Raw genomic sequence first — 26,815 nt, 5'->3', positions numbered from 1 at the left:
GGTTTTCCCATTGTTGCTGCGTCGAGATGGGCCCAACTCCCAAGTCCGGCCCAGCAGCTGTGTGCAGTCCACCTACTCAATTCAGCTAGGTCTGGTCGTTATTGTGGTGGTCGCGCCCTTTTTTCTGGGGCAGCCGCGCTTATGGTGCTCACGAGTGTGTAAGTCCTCTCGTCGCTCTGCAGTGATCAGCTACCTCTCTCCGTCTGCCCAGGTGTTCCGCCTTATTTGTTTGAGTCGTTGGTCACAGAGTATGGCTCTGTACACCGCACTTGCCAGTGGCTGCCTATCGTGCAGCCCTTTCACTTGTTACCTCCCCATGGGCGCCATTTTGTCCAATAATAATATTAAGCACTTGTGTGCTAATATGTTGATCTTTGTGGCCGGCTGTCTGCCCTTGTGTGGACTGCAACCAGCTTCTTCTGGTGTTAGTTCTTATTTGTTACCACCTTGGGTTCCTTCGCAGCCTTTCCATGTATAATGTATTCTCCTCAACTCTGTACCAGCCTCTCAGTAGTCTTGTAGCTCCCCGTGCAGCAGTGCGCCATCGTGGCCACCGCTTCTGCGCGCCCGAGCAGTGTCCTACAGCCTCAGGTGCACACCGGGCCGCACCCCGTCGGCGCAACCGCCGCCAATCTCACCAGTTGTGCACTTTCCTCGTGTTCGTGCCCCGCGGCGCCAGGCAGGATCCCCAATGCCCTACGCCGACGTTTCAGGCCGCGCCGCGGTCTCTGCTGGGGGCGAGGGGTGTTCGGGTGACTCTCGCCCTTCAGCGCGCTTATAGGGAGAATGCGACGGGGCCTCGCAGGACTCGGGGCCAAGCGGTACCTTTTTGTTGGCGCTGCGGCACTGTTGATTTCCGACGCCGGTCTTTCCTGGAGTCCCGGCCGGCGCGCGTGCTGTACGTCTCGGTCTGTCCCGCTACCACAGGCCGCGGCTTGGGCTAGGGAAGTCGTCGGTAGGCCTCTCAGATATTCGGGCATGTATCTCCGCCCCGGTGCATCCGCAAGGGTCCCACTTCACCACGGACACCCACGCAGGTGAGGGCAGACCAGCGATTGTCAGTATAGGTTGAAGTGCCTCGTTTCATGCAGGATTTGTCTGAAAGATTGTGTGCCCCTCGAGGAGCTCGCTCAAAGCGCGGCCATCTCTTGCCTCAGCTAGCTCCGCCCCCCCAATAAAGAAAGCTTATTGCATCTGCTTTCTGGGTGTCCAGCCCAGCCCTCCTATTTCAAAAGCGAGCAATTCTGCGGCCAGCTTTAAGAGCCGTACAAGTCAGTCCAGTTACCTTGCCAGGTAGTGAGGTTCCTCACCCAGGTATCCAAACAGCTAGAAGAGCACTGACATCTCTTAGTCGAGTGGGCCTCTTACTAGGATTGGCCTGATGATGGGGCCCCAGGAACGGGCAATTTTATGACTCGGTTGGTTTACAGGTACTTACCTTATGTTTACAAGATTTTCACACTTTGGTTTTAACCTCTGTTTTTTACGCACATGCCCTTTGTGAAGAATATTCCTCCAGCGGTTGCACACAGATGAAGTCTGCTGGTCAACTCCTTACATGGCCTTTACAGTTCGTTTTAATCATGTTTGCACTAGTGACTAAATGAGCTCAACCCAACGTATTTTAGCTTGTCTAGTATTAGGGAAGAGCATGAATCCAAACACTGCACATTTTTTATGCTACAGCATATTCCTTTTTTGGACTTGACTGTCATTTTCCTCTACTGTGGGTTATCATATTTGTAATTATTTACATTGTAACGATTTCAATTATTCAAGCAATAAAAAAATCACTTAATCAATGCCCTTTTGGACATAGCTTGCACACATCTCCTTTTCACTTGCTAACTATATGCAATGCCTAGTTAATAGGTATATAAATAGCACAACAGTATACAATTGCATTCAAGTTCCCACAAGTCGCACACTTTAAAGAGTAGTTAGAAACCTTAGCTTCACTTCTGTTACCTCCTCATTCCTTCACAAGTCACCTCCACCACAAACCCCAGATATCAAAAACCAGTTTTCCAACAAAACCAAGCCAAAGCCTACCTTAAATATTTTAAATAAAAACACATCCCTCCGACTTTATCACTCTTGCGGGATCACCCACTTGTGCATTCCACCTGTTTGCACACACTTCCAACTTAATACCATTCTCCTTATCACTTTGACATTTCTCCTCAACAACACTCGTGGTCTTTTCCCTATATATTTATACCTCCCCTTCCATGCCAAACCATCAGGGATTGCATTGTTTCTCTCCTCATCAATTCAAAAAGACTTACCCTTGAAGTAGAGCATGCCAGAAGCCCATATATCCACACATCCTTCTTACACATTAGTCCATCAGCTTTAACAAGCTGTTTACCATCTTTAATTCTACACAACTAATTGCCTTGGGATTGTACAAAGCAGCTGCTGTGTATATGGTCATTTTGATTGTATAAACATTGTACAATATATTATATTTTACCATTTCTTCCGGTGACCTTTCTCACATGAACCTCTAGACTTTCTTAGCCATCAGTTCTGTCTTAAATCCTGTTTCTACCCAGTGCTTAATTTGTAAATGAATGAGTGCCAGCGACCAAAGTGCTGTTCAGAAGCCCATGCCTGGTGCTATTAACTGTCATCCTGCCGAATACCAAAGCTGCATAGTCTTGACTCCAGCTCATGCCTCTTTAAGAAACTTCCAGACACTCCCTGCTACCCCTTTATCTCATTTTTGCCGGTCTCTTCTTTCTCCCTTTGCGACTTTTTTTCGTCTTTCGCTTCCACCTTCTTTCCCCTTTGTGTCTCTTTCCATCTCTTGCTCTTAGTAAGTGCATGAAGAGGAAAAATAAGCATCGGACCCCAAAAATGAGTGCTGGTGGCCGCCACATGCAAACAACTGCTCAAATTAATCACTGTTTTATCCACCTATGAAATGCAGGCAATGAGCGACTTTAAATATATATAATCCTATTCCATGACCATGGGCCGAAAACGTAGGATGCCACCATGACCTATGTGCAAACCTTTCTGAACTCAGAGGCAGAGCCATCAATTCCTGGGCCTTAACGCTTCTGCTGCGAGCCTCACATTTCAAAGCAACACGCGCCACCAATGTGACTCTCTCCCCTCATAATAGCTTTGTACACATATAGACATGTTTCATACTATCTCGCTCTTAAATACCTCTTCTCTTGGCCCAAGGTCCCACTGGGCTCACTCTCTCTTTTCCCTTCTCCCAACTACTACACAACTATTGCTTAACTTTTGCACAGCATCTTCCCTCTTTCTTCCACCACACTGAACTTTCTCTTCAATAACCACCTTCCTGCTGCGCCTTTACACATAGCAAGCATTCACTCCATTTTACCCTGCCTTGCTGCAAATGCCTCTTTGAAACTCTAATCCGTAAGGTTTAAACTCTGCACAGCTATTTTTGACGTTGCCAGCTCATATCCTCTGTTCATAAACAAATGCATTAATTCTTTGTGCTTTATCATGATCCTGTGCAGCAGCGTGCATGCTTCTGTTTCATAGCAAACACACCATAAAACACCTATAAAACAAACAAGTTCAGTGATAGGATAGCCAATTTTGGCTTCCCCACTCTCCTAGTCCAAAATACACACATCCCATTATTATTCTTTTCCATCATAATAATAACACTTTTCCAATGGCATGGGCTCTACAATCCTACCTAATTTGTGTATGTACTTAGCATCAAAGGTGAGCCATAGATCCCTTTTTTGTCTTTCCTAAGACAACTCTCATGCGCTGTTGCTTGCAAGAGATTTTGTTTACTGCAAGTGGCTTGGAGTCTGCCCACTGCTTACCATTTGTTGGCTTCATTGTCACCTTTATTTGCTGTGTACTAATTGGCCAGTGCATGCCAGTTTCACTTGCTTTTCTTTCTATGGAGCACTGACCAAGTACTGATTGCTTCATTTTGATTAATGTCCTTTGTTGCTTGCTCTGTGATTGAGATACTATTTTTCCTTTCTTCTTTCCCTGTCTTGTTTCTTCCTTCCCACCCCCGTTGTCCGTGTTGCTTCTACCCCTCTCTCATCCCTACTATCTGAGTTGCCTTTGTACAACATGGCTAAAATACATTGGCAAAGGCAATAGCTCATGCATAGGCAAGACCTATTGACTTTCCCGGTGTTTGTTATACTTGAATGTCCCCTACATCAGACTCTTCATTGTCTTGGTTTTCTGTACAAAGTTCCAATATATTGCACGAGTCCAAAAACAGCCAAAGTCGCCTTTGTTTTGCAGTGGCTCCAATAATACATTCAATGTCACAATTTTGTGTCCATTTGTGAAATTCCATGTCCATTTTCACCCCAAATATGGGACATTTTCCACCCTTAGTCGAAGTCTCTTGTTCTATCCATACATTCCCACTCCTTTTATTCAGCACACGTTGGAAAACTGGGAATGCAGACTGTAAAGTAAAATACATTTTTCAAAAATAATATGCTTGAATGATGTTACAGAAAGTGTATTCCAAAAACATTTATATTGGACGTGGGTACAAGTCAACGCACAACGTTCTATTTAAGTTCCTCAAATTAATACAGATTTAGACTTTCCAATCTTATTTAGGAATCAATATTGGTGCTAAATGCTAGGCTGTCTCTATTTCCGGTCATCAACCTTTGCCAATCATCTGTTCATACCCTCATTTATATGTCTAACTTGGTGTGAAGATCACATTCTAAAAGTGGCAATCCCTTGTTAGAGATTCCATTCTTTAATTTTTGAATGGCTGGATTATTGTAACTCACTCTTTCTAGTTCTTTGTCAATCTTGCTTGACTTAACTCCACTTCATCAAGAATCCTGCATCCAGTTTGATCCTTCGTTTGAGTAGACACACCAGCATCTCTATCCATCTCCACAGTGTCTACTAACTACCAGTCAAGAGAAGTGTCTATTTAAATCTCTTTACCTTTTGTACAAGACCTCCTATCACACTGCTCTACTCTATCTTAAAACACCTAGTGACTTGTTAACAGACTGTCACATATCAGTGCTCCGAATCTGCTCATCCTCTTTGTATACCTACAATTTGGCATGCTATAATGAACAGTTTATTCTTTTTTATACTATTGCCAAAGCTTGAAATCCACTACCATTACCCTAAGATGTGCTCCCTTTATGACTAGTCTTTACAGCCCGGACACCTGGTTTCAGGGAAACCATGTGCGTTTTGAATCTCTTGATCAATCAATCATGTGATAATAGTGTAATGTTACGTAATAATGGATAACAGAATCCACTAACATCACTTCACATTGCTTGCCAATTACCTGAAAAATAACTTCCCGCAGTTTTTCCGGAGTTCAGTTTTATTAGATGTGTGCACCATTAACTGATTCCTCAAAATATTACTTAAGACTCAGCCTAAATGTATATCTTGCTAGAAACTCATGCACAGTTACAATAGTTTCCAGTGATATATAAGCCGCTTCTTGCAGTGTCTTGCGATATTTTATTACGCAACCCTTTTGGGGCCAGATGTAGGAAAAACGTATTTACCGATTCATAAATACCGAATTTTACCGATTCGGTATTTATGAATCGGTAAATATGAAGGAGGGAGATTTAGGAGGAATCGGTAATTGAATTACCGATTCTTTAAAATTCGGTATTTACCGATTCGGTAAATACCGAATCGGTATTTCCTATTGATTCCTATGGGCTGTGAAGCCCATAGGATTCAATGGGAAATACCGATTCGGTAATTACCGAATCGGTAAATACCGATTCCTGCAAGGGTGCAGGGGGTGTCACTTTGACACCCTCTAGCACCCGCAGTAAAGGCATGTGTGCCATGTGGCACACAGACATGCCCTAAGGGCATGTCTGTCTGTCACATGGCATAGGTGTGCATGCACACCTGGATTCTGTATTTTACCACCCAATTGAATTGGGTGGTAAAAATACCGAATCTGTATTGCCTTTGGGACTCAGAAGAGTCCCACCTACATTTGGATTTACCGAATCGGTAAAATTACCGATTCGGTATTTTACAGAATCGGTAAATTTACCGAATCGGTAAATTTACCGATTCTGTAAAATAAATGCCCCTACATGCCAATTCTTAAATACCGGTCGGTAACGCCCGAAATCGGCCGTTACCGACCGGTATTTAGGCTCCTACATCTGGCCCTATGTGTCTAATGGACTCCATAAAGCTGTGACGTAGGTGTCAGAGCGCAATGCCATGAAATCTTGTTTTAGAATGTTGTTTTCGCAGTTACACACAGCAGAATAAAGTGATGTAACACCAAGCTCCGTCTGTGGCGTGGTCATTGGCAAGCACCCGGGCTGGGACTATGCCACAAATGGCAACAAGATAGTAACCTGAAGAACGACCGTGCACTCCCAGAAAGTTTGCTGTGGTCCAAGCAAACTGTTCGTTTGTGCCATGTGTGTCACTGTAGACAAATGGAATCACCGCTTCATGCATGTGGAGTCAAAGTGCAACTCCAGCCACTGTAAGGCAAATGAAGACAACGGTGTTGCAAAGAGTTTACACGTTGATGGTCGTAAATCTGCTGCTCAAGCCATACATAAAGGTACCGTGCTGCCAAGGAAGAAAAAATCGTAGAATCCGTGAAGGGTTAACGTTGAAAGTAGAATCAATCTGGTTTATGAAGTGCAGCTGCTTATAATCATAACTTGCAAAATAATGCTGCCAACAGAAGCGATGCAAGGTGGAGAACAACCAGGTATTTAGACGAAACGAAATAAATGACTTACTGAATGCTCTGAAGAAAGTCATCATAATATCACAATCGGTGAACGTAGTTCAAGAAGAAGTGTTCAGCTTTGTGCTTACAGAGCCTTCTATATCTTAAGCGATCCATTCCCAAAGTTGTCTAGTGGGGCTATCAGAAAATAAGGAGCCGAGACTGACCCTCGTAATAGGGAAATTTTTCACATAGCTGTAAAGAAAGTCACGTTTCCAGCTCTCTTTCAGGATGAGTCAGAGGACAGCCCATAACAAGTCCCCACACATGAGTTGCAGACACCCAGTCACAGGGATCGACCGGAGGTGTCAGTAATGTTCCACACTGGTCATCGGCGCTGCTACGTTCCTGAAAGCAACAACACCTTTCGATACCACCAAAAAACCAAATATTTCCGATAGAAGGTCTGCCTGGATAGAGACATTTGATATTTTCATTGATGCACTTAAAGAGACGGATAACAATATGATGATCAATGATTTGCTGGTGATGGTGTGAAAGAAGTCATAAACGAAATGCTGGGAACTGACAAAGAAATGACATATTGTCTGATTAAAGAAACACTGAATAAAAGTTCAATCCGGTGCCAAACGTTGATTACGAAAGATATATTTTTAATCAAGAACACCAAAAAGTTGGTAAAACCCCTAAAGAATTTGTGGAGAGACTTGATACGCTCACCAAACTGTAAGTTCAATTAACTTAATGATGAAGAAGCTATGCGACTTGGAGTTATTGATGTATGCTTGTCAGATTCATTTTGAAGGCAAATGCTGAGAGAAACTCTTAGTCTGTTACGAGTGTTGATGTTCAAGTTCAAGTTCAAGTTCATGAATTTGTATAGCGCACTACTCACCCAGAGGGTCTCAAGGCGCTTGAGTGAGGGTGGGTGCATTACTTATCGAATAGCCAGGTTTTTAGTTGTTTTCTGAAGGAGAGGTGGTTCTGTGTAAGTCGGAGGTGAGTGGGGAGATAATTCCAGGTCTTGGCCGCTAAGTAGGAGAAGGATCTTCCCCCCATGGTGGATCTGTGGATGCGCGGAATTGCCGTGAGGGCTTGATTGGATGATCGTAGTTGGCGGGTGGGTGAGTAGAAGGACAGTCGTGTGTTGAGGCATTCGGGTCCTAGGTCGTAGAGGGCCTTGTGTGCGTGGGTGAGGAGGCGGAACGTTATTCTCTTGTTGACGGGGAGCCAGTGGAGATCCTTCAGGTGACCGGAAATGTGATTATGCCGGGGAATGTCCAGTATGAGTCTGGCTGAGGCGTTTTGGATGCGTTGGAGTTTTTTCTGTAGTTTGGCTGTGGTCCCGGCGTAAAGGGTATTTCCATAGTCCAATCGGCTGGTGACCAGTGCGTGGGTAACTGTCTTTCTTGTTTCGGTGGGGATCCAGCGGAAGATTTTTTTGAGCATGCGTAGGATGTTGAAGCAAGAAGATGAGACGGCGTTGATTTGTCTGGTCATTGAGAGGGAGGAATCTAGGATGAAGCCCAAGTTACGTGCGTGGTCTGTAGGTATGGGTGCAGTACCCAGGGCCGGTGGCCACCATGAGTCGTCCCAGGCAGAGGGTGATGATCCTAAGATGAGGACTTCTGTTTTGTCCGAGTTAAGTTTTAAACGGCTGTTCTTGACTGCCAGAGTTGAGGAACATGCTGAAAGACAAACTGCTGACATAGAGGCAAGAGGTGCCCAGTGTGAATCAGTCATGAGCATTAAAAGTAACCCAAAGCAAAACACTGAAGGACACAAAGTGCTGTCCACAAGTAAAAAAAAGTTATGTCTTAGATGTGGATTTTCGTTTCCACACAAAGATAAATGTTCTGCCATTGCACAGATATGTAAAGGCTGTGGGAAAGAGAATCACAGTGGCAGTTTGTAACACAAAGAAAAAAGCAAATGCGTCAAAGCGTGAAGACAAAATGGCCTCCAGAACATATCAGAGGCAATGTTAGATTCACGCCCATAAGGCCCATTGATACTGAATGAAGTTGATTGTCATCTAAATCATCATCAAACATTTAGTCCACCACACTGTACAGTGAAGGTGAGGAAGACATGTCAGTGTTTACCTCAGAGAAACATGGGTATGTCCGACTATCTGAATGCGAAGAAAAATGTCAGTCAAAGAAAAGTCGACATGCTAAAGCACCAAAGTCATACAAATATTGTCCAAAAATTACAATAAAAATTAATGACTACTTGATACCTTTCATCATCAACAGTTGCACATCAATAAACTTAATGCCTGAAGTGAAATATAATAAATTGCCTCGACCTACGCCATCAAAAACCAAAGTGTATATTTGGGCTGCATTGATGACCATAAAAAGACAAGGTACCTTTATAGCGGCATTGAAACACAAGAAAACAAAGGTGCAAGCACCTATCTATGTGCTTCAAGGTACAGCGGCAAGCGCTATTCTGCTCATGCCCTGTTTCAGTACCACTGCAGATATGGGACTGATTTCAACATGAATGCTCACCACAAAATAGTTAATCAATTTCCTTCATCATTTTATGGTTTGGGAAATCTAAAGACTATGAAAGCAGTTACACATTATTGACGAAGTCCGTCTTGTTGATAAGAGACATAGCCTAGTTGCTTTTTATTTACAAGAAGCTGTTGAAAAATAACTTGAATGCTTCTCCCATAGTAGTAGTGTCCTAAAAAAAGACACTGAAGGAGCTGTATGCATATACATTGATATGTACCAAGCACACAAGGCAACTGAATGAGAACAACATCCAGGTTCACATATTGCTGACATGATAACGCAATTTAATGGTGCATAGGTATTCTCTCAATTAGATTTAAATAATGGTTATCATCAGTTGGAACTCAACGAAGATTGCAGGTATATTACTACCTTTTCTATACTTGTCAGTCTGTTTCAATATAAAAGACTCCGTTTTGGTGTGTCATTGGCTGCAGAAGTTTTCCAAAACATCATTGGACGTATCATACAGCCATTTGTGAATGCATTCAACAATGGCAATGACATATTGAATTTCGGAGCTATCCAGAAGGAGCATGATAAAGCCCTCACCCAAGTATGTCCCTTACTGACTGATGCAGGCCTAACTGTGATTGCAGACAAGTATGAGTGCCACAAGACAAAGTTAAAATTCTTTGACCATATTTTGATGGGGGTATGACAACTGATCCTGCTGAAGTGCAAGGCTGATCCTCCAGAAGATGTTTCTATAATACATTCATTTCTTAGCATGGCCTGTTACTGTTCAAGATACATACAAGACTTTGCTACCACAAGTGTTCCCTTATGAGAGTTAACCAAGAAGAAAGTTTCATTCAAGTGGTCACAAGAATGTGAGAGAAGTGTAAAGAAATCAAATAAGCCATTTAAACTGCTACTGAAATGACCTATTTCAATCCAGAGCTTCATGGAGATTATTGTTGACCCTAGCCCCATTGAGCTAGGCGATATCCTAGCACAGCACAGCAGACACCCCCATGCTCAAAGGCATATTGGGAATAGACAACAGAAGTATAACCCATAGACCAGATTGAGATCTGGGTGTACATGTGTAAAAAAAAAAACAAAATCTCAATCGGATTCACTTTGGTAACAGGAGCGTTCGTATGTACAAGACATTGCAAAAGATCTGAACATAGAAGAGAGACTCGGAATTTCAATTGATTTAGAAGTGCATATAGCATCATATATTTAATTGCAGGTCTCTTGTTAAACACGCCCACGAAATAAACCTTTTGATTTCAAACCACGCCATGGACATTCTGTTTCTCACTGAAACATGGCTCACTCCCAACAATGGCCCTGACACTGTCAACACTCTTCCCCCGGGCTACCAAATCTGTTCTCTGAATAGACCGCGTGGCAGAGGAGGCGGCCTAGCCATAATCTTCAAGGATTCCCTTACCTGCAGAATCCTAGACGGTAATATTAAAGACTGTGAAAGCTGCCACTTCACCATCCAAATCTCACCTGTAACATCTTTGTCGGGGTTGCTTGTTTATCGCCCCCCCGGCCATCTTGCCGAATTCCCCGGCAAACTCATGGACCTTGTCACTCTTGAATCGACAACTTCCTCTAACTTTCTCTTATTAGGAGACTTTAATCTTCACTTTCTCGACCCTGGCGATATCCAGGCAGCCGACCTCCTACTGGATATCTCCTCCACTGGTCTTCGCCTAAAGAATCCTCAGGCCACTCATGACAAAGGGCAGCTGCTTGACCCCATTTTCACAAACATCCAAAACCTCAGTTCCCGTGTTCATCTCCCTCTTCCCTGGACCGACCACTTTCTGGTCCCTTTCGTTTGGCACATCAAGACTCTCCCTACCCATACGCCCAAATTCAGAACCCTCATCAGACGCTGGCACAAATTGATCCCAGACGAATGGGCAGCTAAACTTAGGGAAGATATCCCCCCCACCTCACAAAACCCCATTACCGCAGACATTGAATTCAATACATGGCTCTCCCAATCTCTGGACTGCCTCTTACCAAGATCCAGCACCCTTAAATGTGCCAAGAGAGTCAACCCCTCCCCCTGGTACACCCCCGAATTGAATCTCTTACGGAAGGAATGCAAGAGAAATGAACGCATATGGAGGAAAGACAAGACAGCAGATAAGAAAGACATATTTCGCACTTCCATAAAAACTTACAAACGGGAGCTCCATAAAACCAAGAGCACATTCTACGAAGAAAGAATTGAAAATGCGTCCTGCTCTGCTCAAGAAACCTTTGTCATCCTTAAAGAGCTTCTTCACGCCCCTGACCCCCCTGTGAAACCCTTGGACCCCATAGCCGCGGAAAGTAAATGTATTAAACTCGCCACTTTTTTCGATGAGAAAATTTAAAAAATCCTTGCCTCCCTACCCCCCTCCGTCGCCGGCCACAAGGACGGGGACCTATTCACCTCCCGTCACTGCCACACTCAGCCCTCCGATGCCCCCACACCCTTTCTCGACAATTTCGGCCCAGTATCCATGGAAGAAGTAGCCGCGACGCTGGCAACAATGAAAAGTGGTTCGCCCAGCGACCCTGCTCCGCTTCGTTTCCTGAAAAAAGTGTCTAGCACCGTCATTCCCTCTCTCACGTCCCTCATCAACGCCTCCCTTACACAGGGAGTAGTCCCTCCCAGCTGGAAAGCGGCGGTGGTCAAAGGTCTTCTGAAGAAACCCTCACTGGACCCCCAGGACCTAGCCAACTACAGGCCAATTTCCCTCCTTCCGGGAAACAGTAAAATCACGGAGAAGCTAGTGAATAAAAAACTATCACTATTCCTAGAAAGTAACAACTTACTCAGGAACTCCCAGACAGGTTTCCGCCCAGGTCAGGGCACCGACACCGCCCTCCTGGCGGCAGTGGAGAAGGCCAGAAGCATTCTGGATACAGGAGGATCAGTGGCAGTGATCCTCCTGGACCTCAGTGCGGCCTTCGACACTGTAAATCACCAGATTCTGATCCAACGACTGAGAGACATTGGAGTAAGGGGCAAGGCCCTGGAGTGGCTTACGTCTTACCTAGACGGCCGCTCCTTCCAAGTCTGGGAGAATAACAGCCACTCCTCCGCGATCCCCCTTCGCTGTGGTGTACCGCAGGGCTCATCTCTTAGCCCGACGTTATTTAACGTTTATATGTCCCCGCTGGAGGAACTGGTCACCCCGTTCGGCGTGACGATCATCAATTACGCCGACGATACCCAGCTGGTGGTGACCCTCTCACACCCTCACCAAGACTCTTCCAATCTCCACGGATGTCTCACCGAAATCCACAACTGGATGAACACCTCAGCGCTTAAACTGAATGGGTCCAAGACAGAGATCCTGCTGCTCGGACACAAAGGGCCCTCCTTGCCGCCTAACATCTGGCCTGACTGCTTGGGTGACCCCCAGCCCCTAAGGAGGAGGTCAAGAGCCTGGGCGTATGGCTCGAAAAGGACCTGAGCTTCAGAACTCAGGCAAAAAAGACGGCAGGAATCTGCTTTGGACTCCTCAGGGCATGTAGGAAGGTCTTCCCCCTGCTCCCTGCCACTTCTCGGAAACTTCTGATCCAGGGCCTCATTCTGGCGAGGTTAGATTACAGCAATGCAATCTACCTGGGCGCCCCGGAAGCCACATTCAACACCCTGCAGAGAATCCAAAACGCCGCGGCCCGCCTACTCACTCTCACCCCAGCCAGATCCTCGGCTAAGCCAGCTCTGAAGCTCCTTCACTGGCTTCCAGTCAGAGAGAGGGTTGCTTTCAAGGCCCTCTGTCTGGCCCACAAACTTCTCCATAACAAAGGACCACCAATCCTCAAGAATCTCATTGTTCCCTATAAAGCGACAAGAGCTCTTCGATCAAGCGAAGAGAACTTTATCACCGTTCCCAGAGTAAAAAAAGCTCGGTCTGGAGGACGTCGCTTTTCGGTACACACTGCCAAACAGTGGAACAGTCTCCCCCGGAGACTGAGAACCGAACCTAACCTCCTTCAATTCAGGAAGGCACTGAAAACTCTTCTCTTCCCCTAAACCCTTCCTCCCTTCCGCTACTGTTCCCTCCCGAACTCAGGTTCCAGCGCTGGGATGCTCTAGGGTTACTACGCGCTCTACAAAACTTTTAAATAAATAAATAAATAAAGTTAGAGACATATTTACATAAAGACAATTAAGAAACAGTTTGAAATTACAGCACTGGAGGCATATAATGCTTATGGCAACCCAAAGGGGCTTAGTGTGCTACGTGATAGTGAGACAAACGGTGACGGCGCAAGTGACATATGGGTGAGAAAACAGCGAAGAACGCAAATTTAACAAAGATGAGAAACAATATATACAGAGTTGCTGGTTCCTCTTTTGCTGAATGGGTATTTACAATTAGTTTTGGGAACCATAGGAAGTGTTGCGCAATGAGTTGCGCTGTATTGTGGGTCGACGGCGTTTCGATCCTATTGATTTAGGATCTTCATGAGGACCGGGTTGCCGAATGACGATGGTGCTGTTGTGGAAAGGAGGGAAAGGTAAGGGGTGGGGAGGGGAGACAGGTACGTGCAAAAAAGTGGGGAACTACAGGGGGAGGGGGTCTGGGGGGGAAGGAAATTACATGCAGCAAGGAGCGGAGTTCGGAGGGGTGGCTGAAGGAGGTGCAAAGAGGAATTAAATTGTAGGGTTCTAGGCAGGAGGGACAATCAGAACCAGGGCAAGGGTACGAGGCACTTACATCTTGGTAAAGGCGCAGTAACGGAGCCCCGTTAGGCCATGGGAGAACCAAGAGGAGGAGACGGTCGAATAGGGGTACCGTCACAGGATTTAATCAGTAGAATCCTGGGTGAAAGGGAAGGCAAGAGCTGGTCAATGTATGGCGGGAGTGGAAAAGGGGGGGTCAAAGTGGAGAAGGCGCAGTGAAACACTTACGTTAGTATATCCAAAAACGGAGCCCCGTTCTGGAACCGATAACGGGGAGGAAATATCAATTGGTCAGAGGCACGGTCTGGTGATCCGCTACCTGTGTCCCGGGTTGGGACCCTGAAGGGAGAAGACAGGGGGTCATGAGAAGTGTGCCGGAGTGAAGGAAGGATAGTGGAGGAGCAAAGGCGCAAAGAGACACTTACGTAAATGAGCACAGGAACGGAGCCCCGTCCTGGCTGTGGACGATGAATTAGTTGGAATGGGCGCAGCAGGGTCAAGGGATCCACTGGCTATCTCCCGGTATAGAAACCTGAGAGAAAGGAAGGAAAGGAAAAATGGTTGGCGGTCCGGAGGGCAATGTAAGCGGGGAAGTACGGCGGACTGAGGGAGTGGGGCACGCTTACCGTGGCGACGGAGTGGAGCAGTCTCCCGGGTCAAGGGATCCTGGATCGGTCTGGCGATCTGATCAGTAGACCGCATTGATGCTGGATTCCTCGCGGGCCATGGGCGGTCAATGCAGTTAGTTCCCGGGTGGGCGGGGTCTAATGACGTAGGGGTAGTGTAGACTGAAGGGCGGGATCTTGCTCAGAGACGTGCAAAGCAAAACGAGGGGAGGGGGGGGAATAGGGGCAAGGACTTGGGCAGGTCAAACGGCAATCTGACAGGAGGAGAGTCATGATTACACAGGAGTGCCGGGAGACTGGCGAGTGGCGTACGAAGTGGGACATGAAGACTCTATATTAAGACAAGGCTATTCATTACATCATTGGTGATTAATCAGAAATGAGAAAACAACCTACAGGGAACAGTTCAAACAGTACGTGAAAATACAACTGACTTCGTTAGACAAATTATCATAATCGATAATGATGATACCTTGTATAAAAATCATGATTCTGCTTGGGTATGAGAAGGATGCACACTATGAGGGAAAATTAACAAATTAACATAAACGGTAATGGTGGTACATTGTACAAAAGTCATGATTATGTTAGCATGTGAGGATCATTCAGTAGGGGTTTTTTAACATTACAATCAAAAGGTCGGTTGCTATGAAGGGCTTAGAATGGTCTGACATGCGTGTGCTGGAGCGCAGGTGTGCAGTGGGAGCTAGGTCGTGGCGAATAAACCCCAGGAGAGAGGCACATGGGTGTTCACAACTTTCTGAAGACTTTTGAAGGCGGATGTAGTGCCTTCATGGTTTTCTATCATTGTGTTGTTCACAGTTGAAGGGTAGTGCATACAGGAGCGAGCTGGCTGGAACCATAAGTGTTTAAATAAGTATGGTACTATTCCACTTGTCAAGTGTATTCAGTACCTGGTTCACCAAATTGCAAGTGGTTATCCACTTGCATTCTCTGCGGTTCAGGAGGTTTTGGAGATTGCCTCCTCTTAGGGGTAGAGTAGGCTGTTCGATCACTTGCCAAATCATATCGAGTTCGGTGTGGTTTTTCTCAATATAGTGTGTGACAAGGGGGGCTGTCAATGTTTTGCAATGGATGCGGCTCTTATGTTGCATGATCCTTTGCTTGATCATTTGGGTGGTCTGGCCTATGTAGACCAGGTCGCAAGGGCACTTGATTGCATAGATTACATTTTGTGATCTACATTTGGTGAATGATTTCAATGGAAAAGTTTTATTGTCATGTCGGAAGTCTTTAGTGTTGAGGGTCAGATCGCACACAATGCAAAATTGGCATGGGTAATGTCCCAATACTGGTGGGAGTCCCAAGGTGGTGGTTAAGGAGTCAGGATTGTTTGTTCTCGTGGGCCACGTGATAGCAGGTACCAGATGGTTGGCAAGATTTTGACCACGTTCGTATGAAAATAGTGCTGGTTCCCGGAATGGTCCTTGTGATCGCAAGATGGGCCAGTTATGAGCGATGATTTTCTTCATGTGGTTGCTGCAGGGGCTGAATTTTGTGACAAACGGGATACGACTGTTGGTTTTCTTGGGTTGGGGTGTCAGTAGAGTTTCGGGGTGACAGTACCACACCCTTTTATGTGCACGTTTAATGAGACGTGTTGGATATCCTCTAGCGATGAGTTTGTTTTGTAGAATTTCTGATTCTCTGAAGTAGTTTTTTCGCCATTTACAATTTCTTCTGATTCTTAAAAATTGGCCTTAAGGCAGGCCATCTTTCAATCCTCGCTGGTGGTAACTGGAGTAATGGAGAAGTGTGTTCCTTTCCGTAGGCTTGCGGTATAGTGTGGTGCCAATTATGCCTTCCTCTGCGTGGATGAAAATGTCTAGGAATGGGAGGTTGTTGGTTTTGTAATCCATTGTAAATTTTAAATGCTGTTGGGAATTGTTGAGCCATTCGACAAATTGTTCCAAGGCCGCCGTGTTTCCTGACCACAGTAATAGAATGTCATCTATGTAGCGGCGCCAAAAATGTATTTGACTACAAAACAGGTTGGTAAGGGTGAGTATGTGTGTCATTTCCAAATGATGAACAAAGAGGATGGCGAAGTTTGGGGCAAAACACACGCCCATGGAAACTCCTTTGACTTGAAGGTAGTAGGTTTCTTGATAAGGGAAATAATTGTTTTCCAAAGCAATGTGAAGGAGGCTCATAATGAAGGATGTAGGGATGAGAGTGGGTTGTGGTCTTGTGTCCAGTAAGTTTTGAATCACTGACATGCCTTCTTGGTGAGGAATATTGGTATAGAGTGACTCGATATCAAGTCCCACCATAAGTTCAGTATCAGGATTGAAAGGACCATCCTCTATGGTCTTGATGAGGTCCATGCTGTCTCTGATGTATGTCTCGGTTTGAGGGACGAACTCTTTTATGACAGCGTCAATGTATTTTCCTAGTGGTTCCAATATAGAACCGTAGCCGGACACAATGGGACGTCCCAGGGGATTGGTACTGTCTTTGTGGATTTTCGGGAGAATGTAAATTACAGGAGTCCTGGGGTGTTGATTGTTCAGAAATAGATATTTTTTCTGTGTGATAATCCCTTCCAATTTGGCCTGGTTTGTAACTAGTTGTATCTTGGTTTTTAGTTCTGGTAGAGGGTCCCTGGGTAGTTTTCAGTAATGCATAGGGTTTGCAAGTTGTCTCTTCTCTTCGGCATCATACTGGGCGTGGTCCATGATGACAATTCCCCCGCCATTGTCAGCTGGTGTGACAATGAAATCTGAACGCTCTTTGAGAGCCATATTGTGGCATATGCCAGTGGAAGTTTGTCCCAAACAGAAAAGCTTACTCTCAACCCAAGAAAGAATGTTTGACTGTGGTATAGGCTTGTGAACATTTCCATTCCTATATGGAAAGCCTTTTACACTGGTAATTGATCATTAAGATTCATTGACTATCTTTGCCAATCCAAAAGCCAAGATGCCTCCTTGCATTAAACGGTGGGGACTCAGATTACAAGAGTATCATAACACCATTGTACATCATCCAGGGAAGGATCAAACTCCTGATGACTACTTTTCTAGAAGCCAGGGTACTCCATTCAAGATGGCCAAAACCTACATTAATTTCATTGTAAAGTCACATACTCCAGCTACCATATTGTTAACCCAGATCATTACTTCCACAAGCCATGATAGTGGCATGCTGAAGTTGAAAGATATAATTCCATATCAGTTGTGGAAATAACATGCCATGCTCGACCACTCACTAGTGATGGTGAATACCACAAATACAAAAACTTCAAAGATGAACTGTCTATAACTCATGAATGAGTAATAATGCAAGGTTTGAGAATCCTAATTCCGGAGAGTTTAGGACAGAAAATGAGTGAAGTGGTTCACGAAGGACATCGTGGTATTGTTGCCTCCAAGAGAGCTCTCTGAGATTGAGTTTGGTTTCCATATTTACATGAGAGGTAGAAAAGGAACTCAAGGTGTGTCATCTATGTAACCGCCTCTCCAACTTGCCGACAAGGAAAGCATGATGCAGTTTAGTTCCAGAGGGTACAGTAGTCAAATTTCGACACAAGCCCTTAAAAGGGTTAACTCCTTATCAAGGGCTGAGCTATTATAAGATACATCTGAAAATAGAAAGGATGTTGATAAGTTCAGAATGATCACTACCTATTCAGAGGATGCTGGCAAGTTAAGGAGAATCTTACGTAAGAACTGGCATACACTACAAACAGATTCTTTCATAGGCCTGGATATACCACCCAGCCCTCTGGTCACTTTTAGAAAAGCCCGGTCCTCAAAGAACAACGTGGTTCATAGCCATCAGGTGAAAGAAGCTATGAGGCCTTTATTGACACCATTAAACGATATCTACCCTTGTGGTAAATGCAAGGCTTGCTGTAAGAGCAAGAGAGTCCTCTCCTTTAATATTCCAGGATTGGACAAACCTAGAGGCATAAACAAATTTATGACCTACATGACGCCATACTCGGTCTACTGCCTGAGTTGTCCATGTGGACTAAAATACTTCGGTAGTACGATACACCCCACAAATGTCAGCATATTAGAACACATGAGGGCCATTACGAATGAGGACTGGTCATACCCGGTGGCCAGGCACTTCAATAAAGAGCATAACAAGAACAGGGACCTTTTGACTTATTTCTGCAATGATCACGACCCAGTCAACCGGGGGGAGGGACTGAATTCTCAGATTAAGACGACTCGAATCTCGCTATATAATTGATCTACAGACTAAGGCCCCAAACGGTATGAACAGTAGTGAAGAGCTAGCAGTCCATTTGGGATAATAAACTAGGAGCCCAAATAAATTGAATAGGGATGTGATAAATGTCGAATCCCTTTTCTGGATTACTTCCATATACTCTCTCCCTTTTTTCTTCTTTCCTTCTCATTTTCTCAATTGTAATTGTATGTATTTCTTCTTTTTCTGTTTGCTATTTTTCCTCAACTCATTTAAAGATGGAGATCTTTTCCTGTAATGCATGAATTTTGCTCTCTAATTGTCACCTTTTATTGCTTTTTTAATGCATTTTCAAGGAGGACACTGAGGCGGTTATATCATTCACGAAATGAATAACACAGGATTCTAATATGTATATGGCATAACCTTGACTGTTTTATTCCTACTATGTAAATTACAGAAATAGCTCAAAACATCACATTAAGATGGCGGAACTATGCAAAATGATTATTTTTACGTTTTTCAGTGTCAATGCATGCAACATTGAGGAAGGCGTCAGCCAAAACGTGTCTGTTTTGCACGAGTTCAAACAGTAAAATAGAGAATTCACCCCACGAGTGCTTCTCATTTGTTGGATACGATTACCCATTGGGACCTTTGAAGCTATTAAATATATATATATATATATATATATATATATATATATATATTGTTGATTTGTAAAAAAAAATTAACATTTTATTTAACAAAGGAGGAGATGTAGTGTCTTACAATATTTTACGACTGAACCCTTTTAGTTCGAAGTTAAACTCAGCAGAATAAAGACGCGCAACACTAAGCTCTGTCTGTGGCTGGGTCATCATTTGTTTCCTGGGCTGAGAAGACGCTACACGTGTGTTCACAAGAAAAACTCTTAATATTGTAATACAACATTTCCCCGATGTCCAAAGTTTTCTTTTAGGTGCTTCAGAACTTGTCTGTACATTCTGTATATTCTTTCCTTAAGATCTCCTTCTTTCAGTTCTAATAAGTTTCTGAAAATATCAAATCTGTTCAATCAAAGATAACACAAAAAGGTTGCTTTCATTACTTGAAATTTATTTGCTCTCCTGCCAGCACCAGGTACACTTTGAAGTTGTGTACCAGTGTGCTAAAATGCAGAACCAACAAGAATTATGATGGTGGAGCCATTGTTTGACACATACCAAAACCTCAACACCACACAATATATTAGCAATATACAGCAGGAATGTTCTCCAACATGGCTTCAACAAAGCAAGTAGAAACAGCAATGAATAAAACAATTATCCAAAATAGCAAACACAGCCACCATCACTCAATTAATACCATAAAAGAAACTAAAATAACTAAGGTATTTACTATTGTTCCATTCATGTCTACCCTCCAGGTTCTGCCAGTCAGATATGTTAAGTATTTCTTATTAGATTTGATCAATGCATATCATAAAAGTGCGTGAATATACGCATCATAAAACAACGATATTAAAATCACAGATTGAAAATTTCCGATACACCTCAAACATAACATTTTAAATCCCGCATAGAAACCATGATAGATAAAAACACACAGTTGCGGGGGTATAGATTGCAAAAACAGTAACGCTAGTCTGCGAGTCAGGTCGAGGTATTGTTTGTTACAATGCGATTTGCTCTTCCCAGCAGCTAAAATTGCTGCCCGCTGCCCTACTGCCTGGTTCAATGCTCCTCTGTTCTTGTAGACACTCTTGCACACCACACCTTTTACTGTCGTACACAAGCAGGATATAAAATGAAAAGCAAGTGAAGAGATACATGTGAACACCATGCCTGTTGCACACTCCTAGGCCTGCACTTTGTTTCATTCAGAGGGATCCAGAAACACATTTGCAATGTAAGTCGTCAAAATGTTTGACGATTTGCTTTCACCTGCCATGGAAGAAATAGGAGGCAAACAGCAGCTAATTTTCATGCAATGAACCACTTGCATAATGGTCACTTCGTGGGTAGTTCATAGGATCCTCCCTGGAAAATTGAGGTCCAGTGGCAGCCAAATAAACTTCTACAGTGTCCGGCTCATAGGCAGAGTCGGGTGGATCTTGTGGTTCTCTTTGGACCTCGTTTTGCCAGAAAGAACCTTAAAAAATGTAAGAACCACATGAAACTCCGGAAACCCTCCGACTTTTCAGGTTTGACTGCTCAGCGAATTGGATGCTTGCTTGGTTCTTTTGCGAGGCCAAATTTCACTCCTCGAGCATTTGGAAAAAATTTATAGTTTTTTCTTATTTCACAATTTACAAAATGATTTTACCCCCCTCTAGTGATCAACCTGCTCTACGCACCCTGTACTCAGCACTTGGGCAGTACTCATCTCACAGATACAACATGTCTCCAGTCTGAACCTTAGTAGGCCTGCATTGATGGCAGTTAATAGCTCACTTTGCAATGGCTATCAGTTGCCATTCACTATTGAGAATAGTAGCCCTCCTCTAACCTCAATGCAACGTGTAGGCACTCTCTTCGCAGGAACATCAAATGTACAAAGTGTCCGTGGGAGTCAGTGGGCTAACAGGTATCATCAAATTCCCTATCTACCCTCTGTGATGCTTTGCTGCCATGTTGAATCTTCACCACTAGACATTGCAATAGAGAATAGTGCACACACAGACAAAGACAGGCACACACACACATACACACTCTCTCGCTCTCTCCCCTAATGCTATTGCAACAAGATAGTTCTAACAATTCTTTATGCAACTCACTCTTCCTCACTCAACCATTATTGTGAGTGAAAATACCCATTACCCTGTAGGCCTCACACCATCTTGCAGCCTGATGATGTGCCTTTCGAAGATGGTGCTTGTACAGTACGAGGTGCAAGTTGAGGAAGCTCCTCTGAATTAAGCTAAATATTTTCCAAAGAGCTCATCAAACTGTTGTATCCCTTCCACCCAAAATCCAGCTGACCGTGAAGAACCCCTCACCATCTGCAGGCTCCATCTTTAACCATTCCACCTACAGATCCATTTATAATGGCACCACAACAGGGGAGATGTCTCATTAACAGCTGTTTGAGACAGCAAGTAGGTGGAGCAGTTAATAATTCTCACAGTGAGAGTTTCAAAGATGATCTTATCCCTTGCTTATCATATGCTTCTGCCACAATAATATTCAAACTGAGTAAAGGGTTTCCTTTTGTCTATCTGCTATGTTTAATTATTAATGACTCTGTGTACACAATCACAGGGGCTTTCATTGATCTGCTGACTCCATTATGTTCCAAATATTTTCTCCAGATCCAAGGAACATGGCACCTGATCTCAAGCGCTTATCAGAAAGAGGATAAATTGAAAGAGGACAAGCAAGCAACGTTTGCCTGGATGGAGATAGCCACAGTCGATGGCGTGACAAAAATGAAACACGTGGTTGGGATGTGAGTAATAATGCGTGTTAGCAAATTAGCTTTAAGGGGCGGGATTTCCAGGACAGGAATACCCACCCACTAACTTACAACTTTGTGCATATTGAAAAAACTTTGCAGTGCACATTCCTACTTAGGATGCAGTCAGAGATTCACTCAAGTAAAGAGCAAGCATAAATCTGAGACAGTGAGGAAATGGGGATTGAACAACCTCTAAGAGGTAGAGGTGTAGGGCAAGACATAGGTCCATAGGAACAGGAATTTTCCCAGTGGAGAAAATAGGCAGTTTATTTACATGTGTCTAAATGTACAGCTGCTACACTGATGCATTACTGGGAATATCAGCAGAATTCCAGCTCTACTCCTGGTAATCTACAATGGCCACATCATCCCAGGACAACTCATAACATTCACTGTGAATAGCAAAAGATCGTAAAATGACTCCAATAATATGATTACGTCTATATGAAAGCATTGGTGCATTTAAAAACTAAAAAAAAAACTTCAGGAAGATGGGCCCAAAAGGCAATTGTTTAACTCAAACTTATTAAACATTTGTTCTACTTTACATATGCTGTCCCCTATATTGAAGCTACTATTACTTCATGTAATAGGAAAGGACATAAGAGGAGGACAGGAAGTACATAAAAAGTGAAAACAATAGAACTGTCCTGTGAAGAAAAATGCTTTAAAAAATCTTGGAATTTAGGTGAGACATATTTAAGTTTATTAAGACTTTCTTTAAACGGAGTATACAAGATAATGTCATACAGGTAATGAAATATAAATCCAGCAAAAGCTGTGCTGGCTGTTAGGAATATATATTGAGCAGGGAAGCTTTTTTTTTACAAAGGAAATTGCCTATGTAGGGTTCAACCACTTTGGGTTGGTGAAATGTACAAACTGACTTATCTCCACAGTGAAGGAAAAGCTGGAATTGTGGTAAGATGTTCTTTATCAGAGTTGATCAAATGACAACAACAGGCATGTTGTAACATTGGCCACAGATTTTCGAGTGTTGGGGAGTGGAGGGGGGAGGTTTCAGCTCCTTATCAACAGATAAGAAGAGCCTGGGGCTTAGGAACCAGTTTTTTTTATTTTGTTTTTTACTTTCAGTATTTCTTCATTACAGATGCAACTATAAGGCAGTTGTGCATTTTTCAGATAATACTGGTAACAACAAACTGGGAGGGTACAGATAGACGAGGGAATGGTAATGGACAGATAGTAAAACAGGTAGATACTTTGTAAATTAGTACATTTTCGGGAAAAAATCTGATGGCCAGGAGATCATGATTCGGATTATTTTGTTTTGGAATGGATTTCCATAATCTAAAGACTAGCTACCACATGCATCAACATTTGGATTTGTGATTCCTTAATAGCGATTTTTAAGGAATCAATATTTGGGAATCGCAAATCCTTATGCATGTAGGAATCGCAAAATAATTTGCGATTCCTTAACATTACCTATTAGCGATTCGCAAATTGCAACTCGGTATTAGGTTATGTTACTCCATTCATTCCTATGGGCCTATAGGCCCATAGGAATGAATGGCAACGCATTCGCAAATTGTGATTACCAAATTGGTAATCGCAAATTGCAAATGCAATTCCAAGGGTGTCGGGGGGTCTAAAGACCCCCTCATGCACCCCCACAAAAGGTAAGTGTGCATATGTGCAGCACACACAAGCCCTAAGGGCATGTGTGCGCTGCACGCAACTTTGAAAAATGCCCTTTTGTGTATTTTTCAAAGAATAAGCAAATTACCATCAACTTGAAGTTGATGGTAATTAGCGTTTCCTAAATGCACAGTTTGCATTTAGGAAATGCTTGATGCATCGCTTTTAGGGAATTGCAAATTGAGATTCCCTAAATACATTTGCAATTTAGGTAATCGTAAACAATTGTGATTACCTACATTGCGAATGGAAATGGGTTCATGCATCAGAAAAGGCCTTTATCCATTCGCAAATGGGCCGATTCACAGCATCGACTGGTTTGCGACCCGAAAAAGCTTGATGCATGTGGCCCTAGGTATGTTAAAGCATGTTTAGATGTTTTTACCTTTCTAATTTTAGCAATTTTCAGAATTAGATGGTTATGGATTCTTGTGTTCCTTCCACCACCTGTGAGTTGTGGTTTATCTTTCAGATCGTTTGGTAGGCCTCCGTAGATTGCTCTGTGCTGTATACAAGCTACCTTTTAATAGTTTCTTGCGACCAGAGGAAGCAAGCGTCGATTTCTCAAGATAGAATTACTATACATGGATTTTTTCAAGTTCCAGCGTTGCAAATGGCATTTTAAGTTGCGCTAGTAGCTTTGGAATGGCTCACCAGTGTTGCATTTCTTGCCTCAAGATGGGTAAGAACAATGGCTTGTATTGTTGAGTTTGAAGTGAAGGATGTATGATTTAAGTTTTCTGAGAAGATAGTGTTAAAAGCGGGAAGAGTTTACCAGTTTGGCGATAGGAGGAAAATAAACCATTTTGAGGATAGATTGTGATTTTGATAATGATAAATCGAGAAGATTCAGATGTTCATCGAATAGAGGCGAAATATCTAGAGTGCAGAGTTTTGAGCCATTGCTGGGTTGGTCGTTGTTACTCAATGGATATGAGAAGTAAGAATTCTGTTTTGGGTTGGTTCATTTTCAGAAAGATAGAGGTCATCTAGATGGTTACTATTTCATGGATGGTTTTCAAATTCACTAGTCTGTATTTATTTGGAAGTCTCATGTTTAGGTGAGTTTTGTCAGCATATTGGTGTATGAGAACACTTTGTCTTGTAATATTGTGAGTAGAGGTTAGATATAACCATTGGAAAGCTGTGCAAGAGGAGGAAGCGTTAAGAGATGATGCAAAAAAAGTGACAGTTGACACTGATTATGTCATATGATGCTGAGTGGAACAGAAAAACTAACAGGCAGGCATCTTCTTCACCCAGGATTTGCAGAGCATTGTCTAGCACATGAATGATGTCAGTCTCTGTGCTATATTTGGAGTGGAACGTGGGCTGAAAGAAAATTAGGAGATTGTCGATAGAAATATGGAAAAGGATCTGCTTTCTTGATTAATTCACCTGGTAATGGCAGCTTCTATACTACTCTAGGACTCCAAAGTTTTTTGCAATCGATATGGCGAGGATGGAAGAGGGACTGTAAAATGAATGGAAGGTCAATGCATTTTCCTGATTTTTTGTAGATGAAGACTTTTTAATATATGGCTATTTCTCAAACATTGGACAAAAAGGTATTTTCCTAAACCTTATTTTTTTTAATTTGAAGATAAAAATGTAAAAATAATTTAATAGTGAATGTAAATTTGATTTCAATTGAACTTAAATTTAAAAAAGTAAAATTAAAATTCAAATATGTTTTTATTTGAAGCTGTTTGAAGGTTTTTTTTGTTTGAAGATAGGACAATCTCCTCCAGTAGCTACTTTGTCAGCAAGTGATTGTTCAACAACAAATTGGAGAATCCACCAAATACATACAGCCAAGTTGAAGGAAATAGCCAGTGGCATAAATAATTTTCAACCAACACAGCAACATGCATTCAAATAGCACTTGTTACCCCTGATGGGTGTTGAAGCGCTTTTCTGGCGAGTAGCACGCCACTCCCGAACCCATAAAGGATTACTGTTGAAAATTAGTACAGTAAAAATATGAAGTAATTTGAGTAGCGGATATGTTTTTCAGTTATTTGGGTAGTATATTAGTATAGTTTAATATGGAATTTAAGAAGTGATCATGTTAGTCTGTTAATTTCGATTGAAAAAGATAGTGGAGGGCTAATAATTACTTCTCTCAGATACTAATTCACAATTCTAGAATTGCCCATTAAATCATTTTCACCTACTTCAGGATTATCATCTGTATTCCTATTTGCCTCTACCTTGCATCTTGCCACTCAACGTTCCTGATATGTGGTTGCTTAATATCTTCCACTGTTTGCTGGATGCTGTTGTATATGTTAAAAATGAGTTAGGTCTCTGGCTTTTTCCTTCAATTTGGCTGTATGTTTTAAGTGGACACTCACATTTTTTGTATAACTATCACTTCCTGACAAAGTAGTTACTGGAGGAGATTGCCCTTTCTTCCAATAAAAAAACCCTTCAAAAAACCTCAAATAAAAAAAATCTTCAAATTTTTATTTTTCATTTTTTTACATTTTACATTTAAGGTAACTTAAACTTACATTCAATTTAAATAAAATATTCTATTATTTTTACATTTTAAATTACATTTTTATCTCCAAATAAAAAAATCGATAAGGTTGAAGGAAAGATCTTTGCGTCCAGAGCTTGAGAAATAGTCATATAGCAAAAAATATTTATCTACAAAAAATCATGAACATCGTTGCATTGACCTCTCCTTGTTTATCGTCCTTATCTGCCTCTACCTTACATCTTGCCACTCAATGTTCCTTTGATGTGGTTGGTTAGTATCTTCCTCAGTGAATCTTTCTTCCCCTTTTATCCCTCCACTATCATTTTAGCATTTAGGAAAGGAGGGATGTTGAATACAAGGCTCTGCCTGCACCTTCCCTTTCTAGAAAACACAGTTATCTAGAAGAAGAAGGTGTGGCTATTCTTTAAATCCATTCTTCTCCAAAATAGTCACCTTCCATGTGCTTGTTGTCAGACTTTTTAAGTTCAAAATGTTTTCAGCCTTTTGTGATGTCCT

General features: G+C 42.8%; 1 protein-coding gene across 2 annotated transcripts in view; it reads left to right on the top strand.

Moving 5' to 3' along the window:
- Nucleotides 1–26,815, top strand: part of LOC144756282 (uncharacterized) — a 444,819-nt gene that overhangs the window by 91,599 nt on the left and 326,405 nt on the right. For both annotated transcript variants that reach the window (XM_078645943.1, XM_078645942.1), the window contains exon 2: nucleotides 22,004–22,140. In XM_078645943.1, the coding sequence (XP_078502069.1) occupies nucleotides 22,088–22,140 (53 nt within the window). In that variant the 5' untranslated portion in view covers nucleotides 22,004–22,087. The remainder of the gene's footprint in view (nucleotides 1–22,003; nucleotides 22,141–26,815) is intronic.

This window comes from Lissotriton helveticus, chromosome 5_1 (genome assembly GCF_964261635.1).
Source record: "Lissotriton helveticus chromosome 5_1, aLisHel1.1, whole genome shotgun sequence".
Classification (NCBI taxonomy): Eukaryota; Metazoa; Chordata; class Amphibia; order Caudata; family Salamandridae; genus Lissotriton; species Lissotriton helveticus.
Note: the sequence above shows the minus strand (reverse complement) of the source record. Positions and strands in the feature narration are given on the sequence as shown.